The 27,489-nt window shown below is 44.1% G+C and overlaps 1 protein-coding gene across 3 annotated transcripts; it reads right to left on the reverse strand.

Moving 5' to 3' along the window:
• On the reverse strand, positions 1 to 27,397 carry LOC121537028 (telomere-associated protein RIF1). Of its 3 annotated transcripts, none has more exons than XM_041844763.2 (34): positions 27,257 to 27,397; positions 25,985 to 26,117; positions 25,702 to 25,780; positions 25,472 to 25,568; positions 20,345 to 20,570; positions 19,884 to 20,073; positions 19,604 to 19,696; positions 19,300 to 19,438; positions 17,809 to 17,960; positions 17,408 to 17,519; positions 16,912 to 17,085; positions 16,469 to 16,579; positions 15,444 to 15,506; positions 14,485 to 14,588; positions 14,115 to 14,201; positions 13,570 to 13,643; positions 13,270 to 13,450; positions 12,957 to 13,064; positions 10,738 to 10,887; positions 10,491 to 10,590; positions 10,050 to 10,354; positions 9,054 to 9,256; positions 8,742 to 8,835; positions 8,521 to 8,652; positions 8,134 to 8,276; positions 7,870 to 7,959; positions 7,708 to 7,768; positions 4,010 to 7,510; positions 3,666 to 3,797; positions 3,317 to 3,403; positions 2,923 to 3,038; positions 1,826 to 1,979; positions 1,505 to 1,628; positions 1 to 1,172 (listed from the first exon to the last, which is right to left on the reverse strand). In XM_041844763.2, the coding sequence occupies exons 2-34, from the start codon at positions 26,095 to 26,097 to the stop codon at positions 934 to 936; spliced, it is 7,734 nt and encodes a 2,577-aa protein (XP_041700697.2). In that variant the 5' UTR covers positions 26,098 to 26,117; positions 27,257 to 27,397; the 3' UTR covers positions 1 to 933. The 3 variants fall into 3 exon arrangements, with proteins under 3 accessions (XP_041700697.2, XP_041700695.2, XP_041700696.2); XM_041844761.2 differs by having other exon boundaries at positions 1 to 1,178; XM_041844762.2 differs by having other exon boundaries at positions 1 to 1,178; positions 25,985 to 26,120.
• Positions 27,398 to 27,489: the final 92 nt, after the last annotated feature.

Genomic DNA, 27,489 nt, shown 5'->3' on the forward strand with positions numbered 1-27,489 from the left:
AACATTTCTTTGAGGTTTTATAGACAACAAAAAAAAGAGCAGAAAACACAAACGCAGCAGTGAAGTGTCGGTCCCATTTTTCATGAGCTGAAATAAAAGATCCCAGCTGCTGAGGAGTATTTCTGTAATCAAGCCCTTTTGTGGGGAAAAACTCATTCTGAATGGCTGGGCCTGTGGCAAGTTAGCTTCCTGGTCTTGCTGTTGCACGTACGTGCTAACATATCAGCCCTTAAGCGTCATCAATTCAAAATCAGAACAGAAATATGATGCCCGCCTACTGTAAGCTTAAAAAGAGACCATTACAAAAACATGACACTTTTCATCCCCCTATACATCTAAAATAACACTTGGTGATACAGCCTAATCAGTCTTAGAATACTTTATTTAAGTACACAAAATGTTAAAAGTGCCATCCCCCTGGCCAGCATTTATTGCTAAAAAGTCACTTCATGGCAAAGTCTTGGAACAACCAATCAGAGACCGTGCATCCCTTTCACTCTTGCCATAATGACAGTTAATCATCATCACCCAACCTTTCAGGCTAAAAAGAATAGTAAAGTAGCTAGCATTTATGAAATACCTCCCTCACCCATCAGAGGACAAGGAAAAAGGCGAAAGAGAACAGGAGTTAAAAACATACAATCCAAACATAGATCCTAGTCAACTTGAAGCACAGTCCTGATGAACTCTTAAGAATCTGTTTTTTTAAGAGTCAGAGTGTAATAGGAGAAACCTCGATTGGGGTGTTCAGGTTCGACGTCCATGGGGGCTGGGGGGCCTGGGCACCCATAAAAAATAAAAATCTATAAGAATTCAAACACCAATATTCCGCCACCCACAACTGTCAATAGGCACCCTTAATTGGCACCTTCAAGAGACGTCACGTCGGGGCATTCCCAAGATATGTAATCCAAACCCTGTAGGCTGTTTCAATCAGGATCCGCTGTCCTTGTTCTGAGCCAGTAGTCTGCTCTGCAGCTGCACCACTACATTCTTCATCATCCCTCCCAGCTGATCATGGAGCTGAACAAGCTGGTCAGGGGAGCAGTGGCTCAGTTCCTCCCCAGTTAGACGAGCCCCCAGGGCCTCCACCTCTGACGGAAGATCCCCCTCAGGTCTCTGGTGATCAGGCCTGCTCTGGTCCGATCTCTCCTCTGGACCCTGCTCCATCTCTGTTGCTACAGCAGGGATCAGAGAGAAGACCATGTATGACATACTGAAGACCTGTGAGAGGTAATAGTAATACTACAGATGGCTATAACTAGATTGAATGTTTATATAAAGAATATTTAAAAAATATATATATTTTGCAGTTATGTGATCTAAAAACAAATAAAAAAGTAATGTAACTGTGGCCTAGGCTGGGATACTGTACAGCACTGTGACAACTGTTGCTTTAAAAAGGGCTATAAATGTGATTGATTGTTAAAGTAACATTCAATTCAAATCGCTTGGCAGCAACAAAACCATTAGGACAAGTGTAGTGTATTTGGTAGGAACTCACCGAGGCCCTCTCCAGGAGTCTTGTCCTCCTCTTCCTGGTTTTGAGGAAGGGTTGACTCCTCCAGCTCTGATGTCATGTTCTCCATCTCTTCAAAACTCTTCAACTCATCACTACGGCCCTTCCGCTGAAGCAATGACAAGGCAAACAGTCAGATACAGAACAAACAGATGGGCATCATTTCAGCTGGGTTTTATCTGCAGTTATAATCTATGTAGGAAAAGTATTTACCTGGTATAATAAGGTGAACAGAAGAGATTTCATTTTCAGTTGCATTTTTAGGTGGTGGTGGAAAGTTACTGTTCTGAAAGTTCTAAGCATTACCTGCTGTTCGTGGTATGTTTTAAGTGCTGTCTTCACATTAGAGATCTTTGGGGAGCGAATGGGAAGGTTCTTGATTTCGCTGGGTGTGAGAGCACTGAGATCTCCAACCGTTTTGATATTACGGGCTCGCACAAGCTGACCAAAACCACGAGGCCTATAGGAAGAGAGAAAAATATGTTTAAAGAAAGAATCTCTCTCCGTGTCTGGGGGAAAAATCTCAAACCCTCCACTATGAAGCTTTGGATGTCAGCAACACTTATTAGGTTTATTTGACAGGAACAACGCAAATAAATCAACATTTCTGTCAATAACCAGGTTTCCATCCAACCTTTTTATAAGAGGAAAGTAGATGTAGGATAAAACATGTCAAGACAGGCCTGATGGAAACTTTCCAAATGTTGACAAAACAATATGTTAGACAACGTGGGATCTTTTTGTGTTGGTAAAATTAATTATGCGAGAAATTACAGCGGAAACGCTTTATGCGCAAATATTGATATAAAACTATAATATTGATGCAAACGTAATGATATGTTGTGTGGTCCTCCCACTACGACTCAGGAAAGCACGCAGTTTATTAGGCTACAGATGAAATAAGTTATGGTGAACTTCACAGGGTGGGGAAAGTGCAAGGCGATGAGCTTGATACTCCTTTTCAATACATTTCGAGGGTCTTATTCTGGTAACATGATGATCGATGCTTGGCTGCCGTTTGACAAATACAAATAATCTTCTCATCATGTAGGCCTAGGTAACCTACCAGCACCGTATCTGCCAGCTGTTGGCTAGAGCGCACATGCCAAAACCAGAGTAGGCACATTCGCTATATAAAAACACAAAAATGTTGGAATGGAAACCCATTTAACCTATATATTTTTAAAGTAATTTTTATGTACACTACGTATTCACGCATGGCATTTTATCCACAACAAGTCAATTCGATGGAAACGTCTTGTGGGAAAATGCGCATATTGTTTTTATGCAGATTTTATAATATTCACATGAAAATCTGTCGCCAATTATATGGAAACCTAGCTAGTGTGTCAGATTTAGCCAGACAGAAAAATATTCTGTCATATAGGGATTTATGTCCTCACCACATGTTGGAGGTGATCTGAGGCAGCACCGCCTCCACAGGGGTAGAACAGCTGACCAGGGCCGGGTAGACACAGTCCTTAGGGATGGGCCTTGGCTCCTGGCTCATCTCTGAGATCTGAAACAACATTCATCAAGTCAGCCACTGATCAAAGGAAATCAAAGCAATTGGACTCATGCACTTGTTCTTCAAAAATGTGATGCACAACAATCATGCACTATTAGATATAATGCACTTCTGTATGCAGTAAAATGAATGTCCTTGTTCTTGATAATAAGGTTTCTATAATCTGATCCGTTTGGTTAAAAACTATTGAATTAGGATTTAAAAGGTAAGCATTTATGATCGTGTCTGAAAATAACTTGGGTACTTCCTGTGTATCTGGGGGTACATACCAGGCATTTCTTGGAGCTCTTGTATGCAGGGCTGCAGAGATTGCGTGGACTAAGGATCAGTAGGCCCTTTGTTGGTGTTGTGATATACTGCAATATAGAGCAGAGGTTAGGCTAATAGGGTCAAAAGGCAAAGTTCTGTTCATCTGTGGCCACATCCAGTGGTATTCTCACTTGATATCGGCACGATTAACTAACATTTTCTACAGATGTCTCCCATTGATGACGATGAATGATTTACGCGAATGACCAAGTGGCACATACTTAATCTTAACCCTAAATCAAGCCTATAATGATTTCGTGCAAAGTATATAAAATTACATTTATTACACATCACTAGTGGATCATGTACCTTAGGCTGAGGGATGCTGCTGCTGGCAGTTTTGGCTCTTGGGGAGCTGGATCGGATGATAGGGCTGCGACGGTCAATGTCATCTGCCAGCTCCTGGTGTTGGATTGGGTCAGCAAATGATACTCGTCGAGACTGTAAAATATAGATTAATTTAACACCGTTTTCAGAACTTGCTAATGCCATTGTAGATACATCAAGGATTCTCTTCAACCGAATGTAATTTTCAATTAATACTGATTTAGTGGAATGCAGAGAATTCTAATAATGCATAAACGTATCATAAAGAATGCAACCATAGTATGATGTGTAAATCTTCATAGATTAAGTACACCGGATCATGTTACCTTAGTGAAAGGTGAAGGACTCTCCTCTTCTATTGGTCTTTTTGGTCCTTTCTTCAGTATAGAGGTGGAGGGGGAGGCTGAGGGGGTCCACACCCCCCTGATCCTGCTGGGGCTCTGGCCCACCTCCAGCCCCATCATAGCCTCCAAACCCTTCTGCTTGGGAGGGGAGTCTTGGTACAACACGTCTTTAGAGGTACTTGGATGATGTAGAGGCACTGGTGCTTCGCGAGTGTCGAAGGTCAGAGGGGCAACAGAGTCTAGAGGACGTAGATCTAGGTCGTTATTGTCTATCTGAGTTTCTTCACCATCCTCTTCTTCACACTCAAGGCCTGGAACCGTATCCATTTTCGCCCTCTCTTGGAGAGGAGTGATATCTTGAACGTCGTCCGCCTGAGGCTCGGTGTCGTTTTCTCTGGTCCTAGTAGAGGTGTTGTCAGGCTCTGGCTGGCCTTCTTTAATACATGTGTACTGCTCCTCCTGTTGTTCCTCATCTAAGGCATTGAAACCCTCTGGTTGGGTTTGCACAATAGACATGAAAACTACCTCTTCTGGTTGGTCCTCTAGAACATTGTTAGTAGACTCTGGATGTCGGTTCTCCTTGTCTTCTCCCATCTGCTCCTCTGTCACCTCCTCACTGGACACAGTTACAGGCTTAGGCACGTCTACAACCTTCTCCTCTGAAGACTCAGAAACCTGAAGACTCAGTTTCTCCTCCGCAGCTTCGCTTGGTGAAGTATCTGTGGGGAGTCCATTGGAGATGGGAGGGGTACGTAGTTTGTTTGGTTCAAGGAATACACTGTCATATCCTGATACTGCATTTCCTTCAGCGGAAGACACGGGAGAGTTGGCCTGCTCAGAGTCAGTGAGCAGCTTATTTTGGAGCCGTGTTGGCCCTTCACACCCAAGGTCACCCTCCTGAGAGGAGACAGTGTCAAAGTTAGATATGCTTTCTGAAAGTTTATGTCCACGTTCCTTCTTCCGTGGGGATATGCACAAAGGCAGACTCTTCAGTTGTTCTAGATCAGGTTTTAATGAAGAGTCGATCTGTTGAGAAGGCGGCTTAGTATTCTCATGCTCAGCCTTGTCTGGAACAACAGGGTCAACCACACCACCCTCCATATCTACCATCTCAGTGTCAGCCTCCCTCTGCCCCATATCGTTCTTTGTTATTAGAGGAAGTTTCAGAACTTCCACTTCAGGTTTAAGGGAGTTGATAGTTTTAATGGTTTCATCCACATCCTGTGGAATCTTAACTTCTAAGGCCTCACTCCATGGGTTTTGCGAGTCTGACTTTTTTGATTCAGACTTTAGAGAAGATTCAGAACTATCCATTGGGATCTCTTGGTAAGCCCCTGGGTCTCCTGATCCGACAGTAGCAAGTGGGCTTGGAAGAGCTTCAGTGGATTTGGGCTTCCTGCCTCTCTTCTTGGGTTTCTGGGCATCCTCCCGGGTCTCTGAAGCGTGTGACTCAGAGTTCTCCACGTTGGAGGACAGTAAGCCCTGGGAAGCTCTCCGTCTCGTAGTCCTTTTGCTTTCTTGTGGGGATTCCTGTGTTCCAGCCTGGTCTGCCACCTGGGAGCTCTCAGTCTCTATGGTAGGGCTGCTGCTGGCCTTCACCTGTTCCTCTAACTTGCTTCTCTTACTGGGTCTGCCTCTGGGCCTCGGCTGGCTGGCTGTTTGGCTGGTGGCGGAAGGAGTAACCTGAGAATCAGTCTGGCTCATCTCGGGTGCTGCTGCTGAATCAGTGGCCACATTTGGACTTGTTTTGTCCTCCAACTCAGCCACTTCGAGGGGCACCTTGCTTTTCCTGCTTGCTCTACCCTGTGACTGGCTGTCTTTTGGAGTGGCTGAAGGTGTGGTGATCTTTGAGTCAATTTGACGGAGTGTGCTTTCCGTGCCAACTCTCCTCTTCTGTTTGTCTTTACCCTGTTCTTCGGACTCTATGACCAATTTACTCCTCCTGCTTGATCTACCCTGTGATTGGCTATATCCTGTTTGTGCAGCAGGAGATGGTGTGGCCATCTGAGAATCACTTTGGCTTTGCTCCTCCTCAGTAGGATCCTGCTTTTCAACCTTGTCTAGGAGATCAAACTCCTCCGAATCACTGACGGCCTTGCTCCTGCTTGCTCTACCCTGTGACTGACTCTCTAGTTGAGATGGTGTGGCTACATGTGAATCTGTTTGGCTTGGCTTCTCCTTCTGAGCCTGACTACCCCTTTGTTTCTGACTGCCATCATCCTCTACTTCCACAGCAAGCTTACTCCTCTGACTACATCTACTCTGTGATTGGCTATCATTATCAGAGGCAGTGTCCGTTAGGGAGTCACTTTGACTGAGCTCTTCCTCTGCAACACCTCTCCTCTTCCGTTTGTCTTCGACCAGCTCCTCTGATTCCCTGACCAATTTGTTGCTCCTCCTACCCTGTGATTGGCTGTTGCTATCACCAGCAGGTGAAGGTGTGGCAACCTGTGAATTTGATTGGCTCGACTCACTCACCTCCTTGTGACTTCTCTTTCTCAGCTTGTCTTTTCCACCGTCCTCCTCCACAGCCAGCTTACTTCTCCTGCTGGCTCTACATTGTGACTGACTATCAGTTTGACTGGCAGGAGAGGGTGCAGTCTTTGGTGAATCAGTTTGACTCGCCTCCTCTCCGGGTTGAGACTTCTTCCTCAGTTTGTCTATATGATCTTGTTCCTCTGCATCCTCTCCTGGTCTCAGTGGCCTACTTCTCCGTCGTCCGGACCGCCTTGGTTCACCTTGGCTTAGAGTGGACTGGGAGCTGGGAGAATCTTCCAGAAGAACTTTAGATTCCTCTTCTTCCTGACTGTTATTTACCATTACTTCTTCACCTGCAGGAACTGGAACTTCATTCACTACTTCCACCTGAGTCTGGGTGTCTGGGATGACGTCGTCCTCTGTGGTTTCACTTGGTCGTTTCTCAGCGAGTATCTCAACCTCAGATTCCATTTTGTTTTCTGAAGGTTCAGGTTCATCTCCCTCCTTTAGGAAAGACTCATTCCTGGAGCTTTTATGTCTTGCTTTTTTAGTCTCCAGCGAGTCCTGTCGGTCTGTGTCAGCCTCAGCCTCTGGTTCCTGAGAGGCAGGCTCCTGGCTGTTAGTGGTCCTGGTGAGGGGGCCTGTAAACTTCACCACGCTGGCAGGACTAGCAGGCTTCCCCTCTGCATACTTCTCCAGAGTGATGAAGGACTGGCGGCGACTGTTGTGTTTCTGAGGCGTCCCTGAGATCATATCAGAGCCGCCAGAAACATTTGGGCTGGTGCCCACTTCTCTAGACTCCATGGCAACATCTGAGACCTGCAATGGAACGACTTCGTTGGCATCCTCCATGGAAACGTCTGCAGAATCAGAAAGTACTTCCTCAGCAGGCTCCTCTTCCATTGCCGGTTCTGCCGGCTCATTGGTTGGACTGATATATTCCTGGGTGTCTTTTGCCAAAACCTCAGAAGCTTCATCCTCCATTTCCATGTTTTCCTCTGGATCCTGTGTAGAAAAGAATGCAGAGACATTTTATCCATTTGTATTTTCACTTTCATTTGAGGAAAAAGGCTTTTGGCTTTGAAGGCATCTATATGTTTTAATTTAAATGAAAACAGCTTATCAGGGCAAACAATGCCATAATTCAGACCTCAGGGGGTAAATGTAACAATGAATAACTTCTGTTGTTAGATTCTCTTTACCTCTGATTTACCCTCATCTTTAGCGGCATCTTCAGCTTGCTCATCTGCTGGCAATTTGTCCCTGAAAAAGAAATGGATGTTTTAACCATTGGGTCCCAGGCAAAGCAGTCTTTCTTGATAGATTAGTGTTATACAGCGTGACGGCAGCAGCCAACTACTTACAGTGATTCCTCCTGACTCTGTGTGTACTGGGTGAAGACTGTGGTATCAAGGGAAGCATCCAGGTTGTTGTACATGGCAGGGATGTCAACCCTTTAAAATAAAACCCATACAAAAGCATTATACAGTGAGAAAATGTAAGCATTTCTATAACTTTTCATTGATTTGTCTAAATAAGGCTAAAATAAAAAAAGAGATAGGACGTAGAGACTTCCTGGTTAAATAAAGATTCAGTAAATTAACAAAGTTGATTTGCCCGAAACTGACCTTTTGGTTCTCTTGACCTCTTTCTGGTGCTCAGTGAGGACTCTCTCCTTGGTCTCAGGGGGGATGAACACAAAGTCTATCGAGGCCTGCTCCTCCAGTTCCTCTCTACGAGGCAGCTTGTGAGAACCAAAGTCAAGCTTCGTCTGATGGGGAGAGCATAAAAGTCAGCTCCAATATGATGCTGATGGCAAATGGTGGCAATAGAGACAACTTACTCTGTTTTGACAGCCTTCATAAGAATATGAAAGCTGCCTAGCACAAGATTTGGTTTTGGGGTTCGGAGAATAAATAATTCCATTTCATTTGAGTCAATTCCATTTTTCCTCAATGTGGGGAATTGAAATGGAATTCATACACAGGAAATAACTGGGTAAAAGCAGCCCTTACAGAGACGGGCTTGGTAGAGGTCTTGGAGTTCCTGTCCTTCATCTCCCCAGCCCTGGGCAGTAGAGAGTCTCTCTTCACCCCAGGAGTGACCTGTACTCCACTCAGTTTGGTCTCCAGCTGAGAGCTCTCACTCTGCACACACAGAACATAATCCAGGGATTATTATACCACTCATATGAAACCTGCTCTGATTTTACTTATTCAACAGGGAAAACCCTCACCGAGTACTGTCCACTGAGCTCATCTGGAACTTCAACAGACTGAAAGCCAGGTAGAAGGATAGGAGTGTTCTGCTTCACCTGGCTCAAAACCGGCCTGGAAAAAACAAACATTAGCAAACATGAAAACCTTTTAGGGTCGGTTTAGGGCCAGTTTTCAGGACCCTGATTAAATGCATTGCTGGACTTCAAAGCAGTATTAAATGGAGATTCTCCACTGAACATGCTATTGGTCCAGGAGTAGGCTAAACTAGGTCTGGGAAATTGCCCCATAAATATAATATGGCTCATCTTAATGTCCAAACAGATTCTTACTTGAGTTCCTCTGGATAGACGAGGACCAGAGTGTTGGCGAAGGTTGCATTCCAGAACTGTGTAGCTAGGGAGCGGACCTGCTTGCGCCGGTGGAGGAAGAGGACACAGAGCAGGGGGGACAGCAGGGACAGCAGCTCATCATCATAGGCCAGGGCTGAACGGGTCTGCAGGCACCCCAAGACATCACCCAGGAGCTTCTCCAGCTGCAGGGAAAGAACACACTTATAGTGAGACTACCACCCAGACACAGGGGATCGGTTAAAGATATGAAGCATGCAAAGAAAGAGTAGCCATTACTTATAAACTGAACAAAAATATAAACGCAACATGTAAAGTGTTGGTCCCATGTTTCATGAGCTGAAATAAAAGATCCCAGAAATTTTCCATTCGCAGAAAGCGTAAAAGGCCATTCTAAAATGTGCAGTTTTGTCACACAACACAATGCCACAGATGTCTCAAGTTGAGGGAGCGTGCAATTGGCATGCTGACAGCAGGAATGTCCATCAGAGCTGTTGCCAGAGAATTTAATGTTAATTTCTCTACCATAATGTCGTTTTAGAGAATTTGGCAGTATGTCCACAACCGCAGACCATGTGTAACCACGCCCTCTACATACGGCTTCTTCACCTGCGGGATCGTCTGAGACCAGCCACCCGGACAATTGATGAAACTGAGGAGTATTTCTGTCTGTAATAAAGCCCTTTTGTGTGGAAAACCTCCTTCTGATTGGCTGGGCCTGGCTGCCAAGTGGGTGGGCCTATGGCCTCACAGGCCCACCCATGGCTGCGCCCTTGCCCAGTCATGGGAATCCCATAGATTAGGGCCTAATTTATTTATTTCAATTGATCGATTTCCTTATATGAACTGTAACTCAGTAAAATCGTTGAAATTGTTGCATTTATATTTTTGTTCAGTATATAACATTAATGCAACAGTTTATATAGAGATGCATTTCAGTACAGACAAAGACAGAAAATGGAAAACATTTCAACACACCTTTGCTCCAAGACTTGAGGTAAATTTCAGCTGCTCATTTGGAGTCCTACCAGCCTGTTCATAGAGGGCTGCAAGGGGCTGTGTGAGAGAGGCCAGGGCCTCCTGGATGGCTGTAGCCAGGGCCAGATTAGAGAACAGGGTAGAGAGGATGGAGACCAGGGCCAGGCCTGTACCATCAGGGACAGTCTCAGGGGCCTCCAGGGCATTGAAGGTCTCTAGGGATTGGACCAGCAGGGTATGGAAGGTAGACAGGTTCCCCAGCGCCTTGCTTTTCTTACGCACCCAGGTTAGAGGGGTGTGGGGAGCTGGAAGGGACGAGGGGAGGGTAAGCAAACATCAAGCCAATCGAGGAGTAAAAAAAGAAAAAGAAAAGAAAACACCTTGCATGTGTGGTTAAAACACCTTACATTTCTGGTTAAAACGGTTCTAAAAGCATCTTACATTTCATCTTCTGCTGAAACTGTGGTGTGTAGGGAGAGAAGTCTGCACTCTCAGCGATGACCAGGAGGATGTTAGCAACCGCATCCAACGTTGATGGAACCTGGAGAATAAACAAATGGGCATGGAACGATCAATGAATCTGAACAATAAGCTATTGTACCGCAGTATTATTCAAAAGGCTAACAATTCTGGTAAATTAGATAACTGTTGGGTGTTGGGTACAGTGCAGTGGTCCCCTCCCGCTTACCTTCAGGGCCTTTCTGTCCAATATGGCAGCCATCTTGACACACAGCTCCCCACAGCAGACATTCTCCTCGGCCGTGGCCACCAGGGCAGAGCAGCGGGCAAACACCTTATACAGCCTGGACCACGTACCCAGCATGGACTTCTGAGTCATCTACAGTGACATAAAAGCATGTTTGAGATTGACCACATTGCAGTGGAACAACGCAGAATCACATATCTTCAAATCACCCTGCATCCCATTCCTCATTATTAGATTAGAGATTCTGCTCCTCCTCGCCTTTCTCAAACTGATCCACTCAGTTCACGTTGACAGTAAGGCACTTCATTTGAAATTATTGAAATTAGAGCAAAGCACTCAATAGATTCATTGTAGTTTATTGGAGAATCCTATAGCAGGATCTTTTAAAAGACATGCAGACCTGCCAACTTTGAATAATTTTTATGAGTATTAATAAGGTAGTAAGTGAGGCTGGTCAACCCAACAATACAAAGATCTTTCATAGCAAAGATACACCCTCTCAGTCTACATGAAACAGCAGATGTGTGGAATGAGTCAAAAGGTTAGGATTTGTATGAAATAAATGAATAATTCACAGCACACCATATCTGCGGTGAAGACTGTTCTCATTGTATGGAAATCAGGGTTTGGCCCCCAAGACAAGGTTCTTATCAACATTATCCATACCCGAGCCATCTCTCCCTGGTACCTTACATTACACAAACACCAATTCAGTCTATGAAAATGCAGGCTCAGTCAGACCAGAGACATCTCCCTCTCACATACCATTAATCATGAAATGGAATGTGGCTGTTGGTTTTATCACCTAGCCATCCCTAAATCAGTTGTCAGCTCCAGATACCCCTATCTCGAGTAAAACTCCATGTCCTTGACCACATGCCTATACTAGCTGCAGGGAGCTGGAGTAGAAACCATCCCTTTACAAAACACAGCATTAGTAGAACAGTTTATAATTGTTAACTATTCATATTAAACAAAGCAGGTAAACATGTTACATGTTAATTTCTCTCACACCCCCACAACGGCGCGCGTGTGACACCCACACTGCTCAAATCATAGGCAAATGCTGATGTAGGCCTAAGGTTGGGTAGGGGGGAGGCCGGGAAGGGGGTCAGTCAACTTCCCCCTCAGGAAGTTGGAGCATTTTGCTTTTTTGAAAAACCTGTAACTGCCATTTCCTGAAACCTAAAGTCTTCCATTATATAAAACGATGTACCCAACATGTGTTTGATGCTAAAGGAAATTGAGGTGGTCTCAATGACACTTCCACATTTTTCTAGGTTAAATGTAGGGGTAATGATTATTCTAATTAACAGGTGTCTATGTGGATAGTCTAGTGAAAATGTAAACTGGCTTCTTCTGAATGTTGTAGTGGTCTAGCTTACTGTTGGCTATTTGCAATATGAAACAACTGAACTAGGCCTATATGAGCTTGTTTCAGATCTCCATCCCTGACCTCATCCATCCAGTTAGGTCTGTGTTCTAGGCTACCGTTCATTCAACATGCCTTGTCATTGGTGAACTGACTATTATCACATCCGCAGCCTACTGTTGACATATGCCTACAGCTATATTAAGAGGACAGATCAAGAACTGATTAATAGGCCTACTAATCTTGAACAGTAACAACTTTCTGTGAAGGACATTAACGTTTCTGCTCGTCAATGCACTTGCTCATACTAACGTTGTGAAGATCAAAGCATGTGCGTGCAAGAAAGTGTCCTCGCTTAGTTGACTAAACGCTGTAGCTAACTACCTTTGTCGTAATGACACCTTAGCTAAGGAACCAACTACGAAATAAGTGGTTATGTGCTTGACCAACACATACAATTTTGGAACATGTATTTGGCAAACAGTTCGTTCTCCATTTTCCCTACCACTTTTCCTCACACATCAGTGGTATCAATGGAAGAAGTGGAGAACTGCCATCCAGCTCAAGGGAGGAAAATAGTACTACGACTACGGGGGGGCGGGCCTTTGCGGAGAGCTAGAGATTTTTTCTCCTCGCCCAAGATCTCTAATTGGCTCAGGTCCAACTTCAGACGGTTGTCAAAAACCACAATGTGCCAACTAGAAGCCCATTGTTGTGTATTTAAGGGTTGTTTTTCATACCAGCGTACATTGACCTCAAATTGCATGCATGGTACGCAAAATGCGTGCAGGTTGGCAGGTCTAGATACAGTATGCCATCTCAGACTCACCTGTGGCAGGACCTTGCCAGGTAGCAGGTGTGTGATGGGGAACATCAGGGCAGTGTGCACAGCACTGAAGTTGTGCTCCAGAGCATCTCCTTGGTTCACCTCATTGCTCTGTGACAAGGAGGGAGCAAAATCTTATTAAACCAATCTCCACTGCCATCTCCATCTATGCAACACGTAGGTGAAATATAATAATAGTAGTTTAAGGTGACCCCTTGTTGAAATTGTTCTTGCATCTAAACACACACAAGCGTCACATTCAGTGCGGTTATAGTACATATACAGATGTCAGTTATATGGTGTGTCCCTTTCTAACCTGTGTGATGGTGTCAGTCAGTGGGTTGACCACCACGCTCCACATCCTCCAAAGCTGTTCCTTGTTCCCGAGAGTCCCCGCGCTGCGCCCCACCACCCCTAGGACCGCCTCCCCAAACGCCAGGGGGGACGTGGGGCCGGACAGACCACAGCTCACCAATGTCTCAAAACACAGGAAGAACCTGTGTGGGAGCAGAGACCGATACAACTAAAATAAGACCGGAAAAATACATGTAGGTTTCTATATTTGTTTATGGAAAGACAGGGGAATGGAAGAGACTTCAGTTAGGGGGAAACCCACCTCTCATCCTCTACGATCCCTGCCACCAGACTGCGGTTGTAGAACAGGAGAATCAGGAACAGAGCTGGGGTTCCCTGGGGCAGAGACAGAGGAGACAACAATGTAACCACACCACACACAGGAACACACACAGAATTCACAACACTACCCCAGAGATTTGCTAAGAGCCCTTTGGCTGCCATATCAAAGACACTGCAGGATGTTCATTTACACTGATCTAGAGAAGACTTCTTTATAGAGCAGGTCACAGGGTTATCATCCCTATGGCGTCATAGGAGTCTACAGTCACAGGGAACCTTCTATAGTTCAGCTTTTATGGGTCAGATTTAAGATTGTGTGCAACAAAGGAAGGAGCCAGAGCTAGCAGGAAGCAACTGGATGGACATATATTGCATTTCCATTTATTATTCGTTACGTAACTATAACGTATGGAAACTGTGTTGCTTCCATGGTCCCTTTCCCAGTGGTTCCTAGATCTGTGTCAACAGCATAATCATATACACCCTGCATACAGCTGAACAGAAAGAGAAGAGGTAGAAACTCACATTCAGTACATCCATTTTGCCCACTTGGTAAGAGGCAGATCCAAGTACCCGCTGAGGGATACCCTTCACTGTCAATTCCAGCAGACTCTTGATAGAGGAAGTAAGAAAATCATATACTGAAAGCATTATTTACAAGCAAAGTGGAGTTTTAGGGCATTGAGAGATATGTAGGACATCTACATTCAAGATGGTCCACTGACATTTTACACTTCTATCAAAAACTCATGGGCTAAAACACAGACTCATTTACAGAAGTTAGTAAGACTTTAGCTTTTAGTTTCCACTAACATGGGCTACCAGAAGACCAGTCCTGATTGGAGGTTTAGTAGAATAAGAGTAGGTGTAGTACAGCGGTAGAGGCAGGTCTTACCAGAGCCCTGTGTGCAGGGAGGGCTTCTGAGGAGATGATGCTCTGTAGAGCCTGTAGCAGTAGGGTCAGTACCTCAGAGCCCTGCCTTTCCTTCTTATGGCCAGCTGTCACGTTAACACAGGTACAAGGGACAGGATGAGACACAAACAAAGACAACATACTAGGGGTGGATCTCCATTTGTCTTTCCTCACCACCTTCTCAAAACACATTGGCAAGGTCCAAGGGGAGGGACCTTGAATTTACATTTTGAGAAAGAGGCAAGGAGAAAGGACACAAGGAGGTCATCACTGGGGTCTGGCCCCTCAGATTTCATTCCTCGTCACAGCGGTTCCAGACCCAAAGGTCTGATGTCCGCTCAGACTTAAACTGATGACAGTGGGGTTGGGCCTGGGGTGGAGGGAGGCCGGGGTCTCTGCTCTCCCCCCTGAGAAACAGGACTCAGGCCCAGCTGTGGTACTCTGTGTGGGGGCCGCAGGGCTGACCCCATGGCTGGAAGGGCCAGTCCAACAGAGCAGCAGCCACAGAACAGAACATTTACCATTATTAGCCAACTAAATGAAGATGGAGTGAGGTTAAACTTTATGGCATTACTCATCCAAGCAGAGTGAGGCGCGCAGCATGGGGGTCTATCATTCCTATGGAGCAATGTTTCCCAAACCTCTCCAGCCGTTCCACTTACTTGAAGTATTCCAGTAATAGCACAATTATAGTGGCTCTCCTGGACACCTAATCACCATGCATTTCATTAGTTGAATCAGCTGTGGGAGTACTGCAATACATAAAGTGGAACGGTTGGGGGTAACGAGGAGACGTTTGGGAAACACTGCTATAGCAGGCTGAAACTAGCTCATGAATGAGTGAGATTACAGAGCTTCCTGGATAAACTGCAGGCCTACATCATGATAGGGGTTATTTTCTCTATAACTCCAATCTGATGTGGTTGGACCCTGGCACTCACCAGCATCAATCGTTGTGCTTACGAAACTGACGAGGTTCTTCCATATAAGGGTAAGCAAGGCATCTGCAGGGGATAGATCGAGAACAGGCGAGTCACCACACATTAAGTAGCACAGTCATTGAACCCCCCACGCATGCACTCCTACAGACACACAATCATTCCTTCCAACTCTCGTCTACCCCCAGGCAGTGACTCTGAGGCTGTTTCCAATCACTAGTCCATGTGAGGAGCCCTTCTACGGCAGCAAGTCAAGCTATTCTATCCCCTTTATGGAGAGAGCACTTACACAGGCAGCCCAATTCTGATATTTTTTCCCCACTAATTGGTATTTTGACCAATCACATCAGATCTTTTTACATCAGATCTGATTGCTCTTGGAGGAAGGCCAGCTGAATAGCATTCATTGTGGAAGGAAGTTCCGCCTACATTTTTCCTAACTGGGCCATAGATGATTTATACCCTCTCCCTGGCAGAGGAAGAACCAGCTATACACTGAGGCTGGCTCTGAAACAGTCTTTGAGACTACATACAATGGCTCTACTGTAGGGTTGGAATTGCCAGGGACCTCACAACACAATATTATCACCATAATTAGGTGCCGATGCGATATGTATTGCGATTCTCAAGATTCTGGGTTTTTCACGCTCAACAGTTTCCTGTGTGTATCAAGAATGGTCCACCCAAAGGACATCCAGCCAACTTGACAACTGTGAGAAGGGGGGGGTTGCAACTCAATATTAGGAAGGTGTTCTTAGCAGAGAGACATGGGGGAAAAGTGCTGAAAACATGTTGGCTCACCATTTTTTTTGGGGGGGATGCTAATGCTACCCAGCAAAAAATCTAATAATTACAAATCGACACTTGTCAAAGTACAGATATAATAGCGTCCAAAATAACTATCAATTTTTTTTACCCCATCGGTACTCTACTGTACAGGAGACAAAATGGCCGTCAGAGCCATTATGGCTGTCATTGAGCCTATGCTAATGTCAGTTGCAGTGAGTTACTTGAGGGCAGGTAGGTACCTGGAGCGTCTTTGCCGATGCAGATGAAGCTGTCACAGACAGCAGCGATTAGCAGCGAGGCGTGCTTGGTGAAGGAGGAGGGGCTGGACAGGAAGGGGTGAGTAATAGGTTCTGAGAAAACAAAGAGGGTCAGTCAAGTCAGAAACAGGCAAGCAGGTCCCAACTCAAACTATTTTTATCTGACACAAAGTTTACTTTACAGGCATTGCACATGGGTAATGTGTGTGTGTCATCCCACGGTAACACAAGCATTCATTAAAATGTGTTATACACTCACAGGTTCAAAGAACAAAGAATTTAGAAACAGCGCCACTGAGCACTGAGAGTAGCAAATAAAACTGTGGTAGCAACCATAGAAATATCATTCTATTCATTCTATTTCTATATTCAATTATATTTCTATGGTAGCAGTTCTAACCCCCTCCCTCTCTTTTTCCTCTCACCCAGGCTGAGTGTCAGCTTGTTCTTGGCTGCGGCGGTTGTGACCTCTGGCCCCAGGAAGTAGTGCAACAACATCTCTAGTCCCAGCAGCTGGATGGAGGGATAGGCTTGGGCCACCACCACACTGGTGTTCAGGTTCAGACGGGGCACCGCAGTGCTAGAGAATGCTGCGGAACCTGGTGGGGCGGGAGGAAACAAAGAGTGATTAATCAATGACGTATTAATCTAATCTAAGAGTAATATATGTTGGGATTTTTATTATTATGTTTTACATCCAATGACCACTGTTTCCACAAGACAATTCCTGGTGGCACATTTCAGGTATATCCTACATGAGAATATTAAGTGATGCTGTTCTATATGCTACTAGGTAAATACAAGTACATATCGGCAAGTCACGCATGCAAATCGAAAGCAAAACAGCTAACGCGCAGCAGACGATATTTGCCAGTACTAGTCAATAGAAGGTAGATGAGGGCAGTCAGAGTGAGACTGTACCAGTTTTAGGAGTAGTGGTCCCCACAGCACTGCACTGGCTGGAGCTCCTAGCAGGAGTGGCTGGGAAGGCCGAGTCAGGGCCCAGGGTGCACTGGAGGAGAGGTACACCAACCTGACAACAGACTATTAGTCAACAAGAGTAACACATTCATTCCCAAAACCACAATCGTGATTAAAACTAAGGGCAATGAATACCTTGAACGCAAACGTCAGAGATAAAAGAAAACCTGAATCTAATCTCATGTAATCTCTTAATTCCCCAGTAACAAATCCTGCTCCGAGTCGTAACACATTATCAGGTTGTTATGGTATTCCAGTATAAAGATGAAATGCTTGTTGCACCTGTTCAAAGTGGGCAGTATAAACATGTATATAAACAGTAGGTAAAACACAAACCGTACCTGTTCAAAGTGTGTGGGCAGGTTGGCTCCCAGTTTGACCACCAGGTACCACCAGACCTCCAGCTTGGTGAGCAGGAGGGCCTCTGTCCTCACCTGGATGGAGCTGAGGGGTTGCATCAGCAGCTTTAGACGCTTGGCACTGCACAGGATCTCTACAGTACAGAGGAGACAGGCAGACAGTTACAGTCCGTATAGAACAGGGGGTCTCCAACAGGTCGATCGCAGCCCACCTATGAGTAGCTCGCTAAACAATTCTGAAAATGCATGTATTTTTCACGCGTTCCACCGCAAACTGTCAAACAAATCTCACAAGTATCAAACACTTCAAGCTCACATACTATCCAATCAAATCCACATAATCCCACCCCTTGCTAGCCACAATTGTCTTAAGACAAATTATCTGCCAATTATTTTCCAGCAATATTGCCCCTGTATGTCTGTGTGGTGCGCGCGTTTCTCTATCATTCACTTTGTTTAACCACTTTGTTTAACCAGTTAGCGATCATGATAACTTTCTTCTGGGTAGACAGACTTTCCCCCAAACTTTCTCAATTAAAAGTTAACTGCAAAGTAGGCTTAACTGGCAGAATTATATCATGATTATTTATATAAATTGCGTGGGCTTTTGTTTTGCAAACTCTGTCATGACATATGCAGCAGCAAAAACATCACTAAACCAGCACAATCCACTCTGGCAAAATGCGCAATTAAAGGGGTATTAGACAACAAAATCCGAACCCCCAAAAATTGTCTTCTGATGTGATGTAACCATTGACATGGACTCAGAACATCAAATGTCATTGTTTGTCTATGAATAATTCTAATTTTGAGAATCATCTGAAAAAATCCTAAACCAGGACAAATAAAACAGAATTCTGGAAAATACAAAGTGCCTATTTGAAAACTAGGAAAAAATTAATGAGTAGCGCGTGACGTTTCATCATTTACAAGTAGCTCTCATACTTGAAAAGGTTGGAGACCCCTGGAATAGAACTACCCTAAACTCCTAACACATAAAGTATAACATGTTCAACTGTTATTGAGTGCTCCTCATTGTATTCCGTTTAAGGAGTAATATTTTAATAAACGTCCTAACTCAACAGTGAGAATCAAGTCTCTTAGCACATGGTCTCCATAGAAAATAATGTGTGAGGACTCAGTGTAATGGATGATTACAAGAGTATCTTTCAAACCACGTCATAGAAACTTCCATTAAAATAAATTCTAAAGAGAAACTACTGATTTTTACATTTTAGTAATTTAGCAGACGCTCTTATCCAGAGCGACTTACAGTTATTGAGTGCATACATTTTTTAAATTATTTTTTTCATACTGGTCCCCCGTGGGAAACGAACCCACAACCCTGGCGTTGCAAATGCTATGCTCTACCAACTGAGCTACACGGGACTACTGATTAAACTAAAGTCTAAAAAGCGGCAACTCAATAAAAACTGGACTAAGTCAAAGCATGTTGTCTTGTGTGTTACCCACCTGGGTTGAGCGCAAAGTTGTCAATGAGGCTCTTCCAGGCGATGAAGGCGACCTTCTTGATGTTGGGGGAGGAGCTACGGAAGCCCAGTTCCTCCAGGCCAAGCAGGGAGTTGATGAAGGGACCACCTCTATGGAGCAGCTGTGGGATGGAACACAATTCAGTGTTTCAATACAACTTCCGAAGAGCCAAGCAGATCATTACATGTACTGCCTAATTCACTCCCTAACCATTACGTAGTAGATAAGTAGCGAATAAGTAGTAAATCGGCTAGGTTTCAAACCAAAAAGAATGACCAAGCCTTACCTTCCCCAGGAGCCTGACAAATAACGGCCAGAGTTTCAGCACGTTGGTCTCGTTCTTCGTGGAGAACAGTTTCTGGAGCTCTGGGATGAGTTTCTGGAGTGAAACAAGATAAGCGTTGTCAGAAGGTGCAGAAATCTGAATCAAACATGCTGCGTTTGATATGCTGCATTTGCAAAACTTCAATTTCAATCAAATGCATTTCTAACGCCATTTTTACATCGGCAGTTGTCACTAAGTGATTTGACAGTATCCTGGCCTAGAAACATTGACAGAGACTCACTGAGGACATGATAGGTTCTACGATGGCAGCCACCTCCTTCTGTTTCTTCAGAAGTAGAGGCAGGCCCATCTCCAGGGCTGCTGCCGCCCGCAGGCGCACCTTAGAGGCTGAGTGGACCACCAGAGGGATGACCAGCTTGGCCCACTGCACTGCAACCTCACCCATCTGGGCTGGGGCCTGCTCCAGCAAACTGACCACAGAGAGTGTGTGTCATGACAGAGAAAACGCTGATGATCATTGAAATAAAGTCAGGACAGTCTTTTCCAGCCCAGAGAGCTTGAACACTAGCCAAAACAGAGACAGAATGTTGAGCAAGGTAGATTCCTATAACATGCATCAGCTTAGTGTCACAATTATCAAACTGAACCATTAAATTGTGCATTCCAAAATGATGGTCATATACCCAACCAAAGCTATTGAATAAGAGGTAAGAGAGTACATGAGTGGGTGGGTTTGTTTACCTTATGACAACATTCAGCGACTCGTGCTCCATAAGTACAGACTGGATGTCTTCTCTCGTCCGCACACACTCCAGGGCCCTCAGGATCTCTGGCACCTTATTGGCCACCACCTCTGGAGGGAAGTTCTGCTTGGAGATTACCCATAATGCTCGTGTGCATGTGTTCTTGTCTGTGGACTTCACCACCAGAGAGGAAAGTGCTGACAATAGCTCTTCTGCAAAATTATCTGGGGAAAAAGGGAGCGTAAAGGAGGATTACAAATCACATTATCTTCATTCTTATACATTACAGGCTTGTTTCCAGAACACAGATTAATAACCCTTTACAACCCATAGTGGCCGTCAACAGCCTTTCTTTCAATTACTATAGCGGCCACGAACGGCCTTGTTTTTGTAAGAAGAATATCTGTCAATTTCGCAAAATTGACCCGCTAAGAACCCGGTGTCGTATTAGCGTGGCTGTCGTCATCAACCAGAAACAGGGTATGCTGTCATTTGACTTTTAAAATTTTAAAAAAATCACTTAATTACTAAAAATGATGGCACCGAAGCAGCCAAACTTTCACTGTGGAAGAGGCTGTATCTATGTTGTTTGGTGATACGGATTCAGACACGTCCTTGCACTTTGAAAGCGATGCTGTCGAGGTGAGTGAAATAAGTAAAACAGCAGATATAGCTACAGTGGGGAAAAAAAGTATTTAGTCAGCCACCAATTGTGCAAGTTCTCCCACTTAAAAAGATGAGAGGCCTGTACTTTCATCATAGGTACACGTCAACTATGACAGACAAAATGAGAAAAAAAATTCCAGAAAATCACATTGTAGGATTTTTTATGAATTTATTTGCAAATTATGGTGGAAAATAAGTATTTGGTCAATAACAAAAGTTTCTCAATACTTTGTTATATACCCTTTGTTGGCAATGACACAGGTCAAACGTTTTCTGTAAGTCTTCACAAGGTTTTCACACACTGTTGCTGGTATTTTGGCCCATTCCTCCATGCAGATCTCCTCTAGAGCAGTGATGTTTTGGGGCTGTCGCTGGGCAACACGGACTTTCAACTCCCTCCAAAGATTTTCTATGGGGTTGAGATCTGGAGACTGGCTAGGCCACTCCAGGACCTTGAAATGCTTCTTACGAAGCCACTCCTTCGTTGCCCGGGCGGTGTGTTTGGGATCATTGTCATGCTGAAAGACCCAGCCACGTTTCATCTTCAATGCCCTTGCTGATGGAAGGAGGTTTTCACTCAAAATCTCACGATACATGGCCCCATTCATTCTTTCCTTTACACGGATCAGTCGTCCTGGTCCCTTTGCAGAAAAACAGCCCCAAAGCGTGTTGTTTCCACCCCCATGCTTCACAGTAGGTATGGTGTTCTTTGGATGCAACTCAGCATTCTTTGTCCTCCAAACACGACGAGTTTAGTTTTTACCAAAAAGTTCTATTTTGGTTTCATCTGACCATATGACATTCTCCCAATCCTCTTCTGGATCATCCAAATGCACTCTAGCAAACTTCAGACGGGCCTGGACATGTACTGGCTTAAGCAGGGGGACACGTCTGGCACTGCAGGATTTGAGTCCCTGGCGGCGTAGTGTGTTACTGATGGTAGGCTTTGTTACTTTGGTCCCAGCTCTCTGCAGGTCATTCACTAGGTCCCCCCGTGTGGTTCTGGGATTTTTGCTCACCGTTCTTGTGATCATTTTGACCCCACGGGGTGAGATCTTGCGTGGAGCCCCAGATCGAGGGAGATTATCAGTGGTCTTGTATGTCTTCCATTTCCTAATAATTGCTCCCACAGTTGATTTCTTCAAACCAAGCTGCTTACCTATTGCAGATTCAGTCTTCCCAGCCTGGTGCAGGTCTACAATTTTGTTTCTGGTGTCCTTTGACAGCTCTTTGGTCTTGGCCATAGTGGAGTTTGGAGTGTGACTGTTTGAGGTTGTGGACAGGTGTCTTTTATACTGATAACAAGTTCAAACAGGTGCCATTAATACAGGTAACGAGTGGAGGACAGAGGAGCCTCTTAAAGAAGAAGTTACAGGTCTGTGAGAGCCAGAAATCTTGCTTGTTTGTAGGTGACCAAATACTTATTTTCCACCATAATTTGCAAATAAATTCATTAAAAATCCTACAATGTGATTTTCTGGAAAAAAAATGCTCAATTTGTCTGTCATAGTTGACGTGTAACTATGATGAAAATTAGAGGCCTCTCTCATCTTTTTAAGTGGGAGAACTTGCACAATTGGTGGCTGACCAAATACTTTTTTTCCCCACTGTATGCTTGGTGTTGTTGATGTTTGATGCTGTGAAACTTGGGGAATAGCTCTCAGATTAGCAAATCCTGTCACGATCACTTGGTTGCTACAGCCAGGCGAGCACATCAGCGGTGGAGCAGGAGCTTGAATGATTGTTCTCTGTCTCATGGGACTAGTTGCAGTGTTTAGCTGTATCTATTCAGCTAGTCTTGTCTTGTAGTCTTGTTTCTACCGATGTAATTCATATGGAAACGGCCCAAGCTGCTTGTCAGGCAAGAAAAATTGTGGCGGTAAATTTGGGCTGAGCTTGCGAAGCGTCGAGCTCAGCTGTCACTTTCACTAGCTAGCCACACAGACAACCAGCTATCTAGCCTCCGAAATGGAGATCAGAGTAATGTGTGTTTATCTGTTGGGCTTAGGTTATGGTTTGTTTGCTAGGTACAGATATTCATAGGCTATACATTGCCTTGTTTTCCTATTATTTGACTGCTTAGCTGTCATATTATGGTTGATGCCCGCGCAGTGGATCTCATATGATAGAGTTGCAGTGATATTTATTTAAATAGCCAGCTAACAAGTTGCATGTTTTGTCCGGTTTCTAACGATACAATTCATTTGGAAACTGTCCCAGCTTCATAACTAATCAGCTAACATTGGCGAACTCTGTAGTTAGTCTGTCAGGCAAGAACACGAGAATTGGATGCAACATTGTGCATCCCTCGCGACGCTGTCACTTGATCGTCTCACTCCCTCCCAACAAAGACAACAAGCTACACTACATGACCAACAGTATGTGGAAACCTGCTTGTCGAACATCTCATTCCAGAATCATGGGCATTAATATGGAGTTGTTCCCCCCCTTGCTGCTATATTAGCCTCTACTCTTCTGGGAAGGCTTTCCACTAGATGTTGGAACATTGCTGCGGGGACTTGCTTCCATTCAGCCACAAGAGCATTAGTGAGGTTGGACACTGATGTTGGCCGATTAGACCTAGCTTGCAGTCGCCGTTCCAATTCATCCCAAAGGTGTTCGATGGGGTTGAGGTCAGTGCTCTGTGCAGGCCAGTCAAGTTCTTCCACACCTATCCCACGGGGGGCCAGTATGAAAAATGTATGCACTCACTAATTGTAAGTCGCTCTGGATAAGGGCGTCTGCTAAATGTCAATTGAATCGACAAACCATTTCTGTATGGACCTTTCTTTGTGCACGTGGGCATTGTCATGCTGAAACAATAAAGGGCCTTCCCCAAACTGTTGCCACAAAGTTGGAAGCACAGAATCGTCTAGAATGTCATTGTATGCTGCAGCATTAAGATTTCCCTTCACCATGAATAACAGCCCCAGACCATTATTCCTCCTCCACCAAACTTTACAGTTGGCACTATGCATTGGGCAGGTAGCATTCTCCTGGCATCCACCAAACCCAGATTAGTTCATCAGACTGCCAGATGGTGAAGCGTGATTCATCACTCCAGAGAATGCGTTTCCACTACTCCAGAGTCCAATGGCAGCGAGCTTTACATCACTCCAGCAGACACTTGGCATTGCGCGTGGTGATCTTAGGCTTGTGTGAAGCTGCTGGGCCATGGAAACCCATTTCATGAAGATCCCGACGAACAGTTCTTGTGCTGGCATTGCTTCCAGAGGCAGTTTGGAACTCGGTAGTGAGTGTGGCAACCGAGAACAGATTATTTTTATGCGCTACAGTGGTCCCGTTCTGTGAGCGTGTGTGGCGAACCACTTCGCGGCTGATCTGGTGTTGCTCCTAGACGTTTCCACTTCACAACAGCACTTACAGTTGACCGGGACAGCTCTAGCAGGGCAGAAATTGTACAAACATCCTATCACTGTGCGGTGCCACGTTGAAAGTCACTGAGTTCTTCAGTAAGACCATTCTACTGCCAATGTTTCTCTATGGAGATTGCATGACTGTGTGCTCAATTTTATACACCTGCCACTTTGTAGGATGGGGACGTGCTTCAAGAAGTTTCATGGCATGTTGTAGGCTAAATGCAAACACTCAAGTGACAGTGTGACATGAATTTGACCTACAAATCTTATAGGGAAATTGTGTACCTTTTAAAATCATCTCTGAACAGTTGGGTTTTGCATCTTCTCTCTTTATCTGTATCTAATACTTGTTGCATTCACTGAATTGTTGTCAAAGTAAGCTACTATTTCTACCTTTTGTGTCAGGCCTGGTATGTACTAAATCTTATTGAGAGAGGTTATCTACATGTTGAAATAGTTTCTGAATAGTTGTTTGCATTTTTACATTGTTACAGAAGTAAGAATCGTTGTCGATCAAATAGCCTACTTTGTGTGGGTTTTGAAATACTTTCTGAATATTGTCCTCTGGTCACATTATGGAATATTTTTAAATATTTGTATGTAAATAATATTTACAATATATTATACTTGGTACATTTGAGTGAGTAATTTAGTCAAATTAACTACAATTTAAACACTAGGGTTTTTGTTTTGTTGAGTGTTAATCGTTTTTTATAGTGTGTGTTTTTACACACTGGAAGATCAAATTAGTGTTATTCTTATTGACATGAATGTGGGGTCATATCAAAGAAGAGGTTGTGCTCTTTAAAACTAAGTTAACTTGTAATTGTCATTTGTTCTTTGTTTTTGAGCCATGTCTGTTTGAAATGTGAGAAAATGAGTTTAATCTTCAAAATTCTCTGTAATCTACAGCTGCATTCTAGAATTATATTGTGGTCTAAAGGGTTAAGCCTACTTTTGGAGTACAAAGTAGTTTCAATGGAAATCTGGATTGTTGCTTTTTAGTCTAGGACTAAGCTTATCTGTGCCAGTTACACTAGTCCCATGTAAACCTATGAAGAGTTCTGCTTGTTCAGTACCTGGGATAGCAGAGACAACGTGGACATGAAACACACAGAACCCCAGGGCCTGCAGTGCAGCTTGGCACAGCTCTGCATTCTGACTGAAGATATGGGTCTAAAACAACATGATAAACACATGACAATAGCATTATAACTGGACATTTATGACAGTATCCCTAAGCCAATGAAAGCTTAAAACAAAAGTTGTATTGCTTTATAAATATTCTTCACGTAAAGCATGCACTCACCTGGAAAGTTTTACCCAAACGTGAAAAGTGCTTTACTACTGCAGGGAGGAATTGCTTTCCATCATCTCCACTGAGACGACTGAAAAGACAAAATCAGTCCCAGGAATTAGTGTACATTTAGGATAGAAAAATAGGCATATTATATGGAGTTACCCAAGGCACAGATCTACCCCCTACCTTAGCTCATTAGACAGAAAAATATACACCTAACATGCCCTTAGATCAGCATCTAAGGATAACAACGTCATCCTACAGGCTATGCATGTCCAACTAAAGCACCTACTTGGCAATAGTGAGGTAGGCGTCTGTCTGCTCAGGTTGTCCGGCTGTGCTATCCTCCAGAGATTCCAGCAGAGGGAGAAGACCTGAGCTGGTCAGAGGCACCATCGCCATCATCCTGGTTCCTCACTCAAACCCTGCTGGGAGAGGATGTTTTTAACACTGGCTACTTTTACTCAAGAGTTAACATACAGCCAACTGGAGGCAATCCACTACCCATCATCCTTCCTCAGACCCTTCCAGTCAGCCAGGCAGAGAGGAGAAATGTAAAAAACACTGTTATTAATCTCCATGTATCTTTATGGGACAAACAATCAACCCAAGGCCACACAACTATCCATCCACCTAAAACCTTGAAATAGAACATTCACCAATACCAGCAGCAGACGCTGAGAGAGAGACTGTGACAATGTTCCATCTCTGCCTCAACAGGTGTTTTTGTTTAGGTTGCTAGATAACTAGACTAGAGGTGGACGAGTCATAATTGTCAGTTTATTGTATGAGTTTTGGATTAATATTGTTTATTTGTATATGTGCATGTTGTTTGACACACTCGCTATGAGTTGAACGTGTCAGTGTGTATACTGCTATGTGTGTACAAGAGGGGTCAGGCTGGGCATCACTGCCAGAATCAAAACATCTTTGTACTTACTCTTCAATCCTCTTAGCTAGCTACCCTTCTAAGTAGAGGGCATTTGTAGCTGGTCAACATACAGGACTGGACATCTATAAGCTTATTACTGTAACTTTTTTTTTTTTTTTTTTGACGTCAAAACTACATGAAGTTTACAAATACTAACCAAGGAAAATAACTAGTTAGTTGCAACATACCATCAGGCAACGTGGCAAACTCATGTAAACTATGCTTGGTTTGATGTTTATCAACACTTTTGGAAAATAACATCAAACAATACAGCTGACAATTGTCAAGAATACAGGTAGTTTGCTATTAAACTAGTTATCCATCAAGTTAGCTGGCTAGCAAGCGCAGCCTATTCACTTTGAGTGAGCTGGTTAGCTAGGTAGCTACAAAATTAGGTAGCTAATTTGCTACCTAGCCATCTACAAAAATAAATGAATAAATAGCAATACCAAATATACGCACATTCTCAACTTACTAAATAAATTTGAATGCCAACACTGTCAAAACTAATACAGGTAACCATCTAAATATCTAGCTTGCAATTGCCCACGATTATTTTATTTCTAGCAAGTCACTCCCTCGGCTCGCGCGAAAATAAATACAAACAAAACGCAGCCAGATGCACTTCCTCACCTTGGTATTCCTGAAACAACACAAACGATCAAAGAAAATGATACCATGAACGCCAATTATATACTGCAAGTATACGCGATATTATCTTATTTCATCAATAGTTTATGTGTTTTCTTTCCCAGTGTAGTTTTCTCTCCCCGCGAAAACGCTGGCGCGAAATTAGTACGCTGTCTGAAAATCACCTATGACCCGACGCACGGACCGCCCACTCTGAGCAGAACCCAAAAAACTTG

This window comes from Coregonus clupeaformis, chromosome 23 (assembly GCF_020615455.1).
Source record: "Coregonus clupeaformis isolate EN_2021a chromosome 23, ASM2061545v1, whole genome shotgun sequence".
Lineage (NCBI taxonomy): Eukaryota > Metazoa > Chordata > Actinopteri > Salmoniformes > Salmonidae > Coregonus > Coregonus clupeaformis.

Bases quoted from the DNA above. Each gene is read 5' to 3' on its own strand.
- LOC121537028 (XM_041844761.2), bottom strand. From the start codon at position 26,097: ATGATGGCGATGGTGCCTCTGACCAGCTCAGGTCTTCTCCCTCTGCTG. The intron at 25,781-25,984 runs GTAGGTGCTTTA...TTGTCTTTTCAG, and splicing joins GCCTACCTCACTATTGCCAA to TCGTCTCAGTGGAGATGATG. The intron at 14,202-14,484 runs GTAAGACCTGCC...TCCTCTATCAAG, and splicing joins TCCCTGCACACAGGGCTCTG to AGTCTGCTGGAATTGACAGT.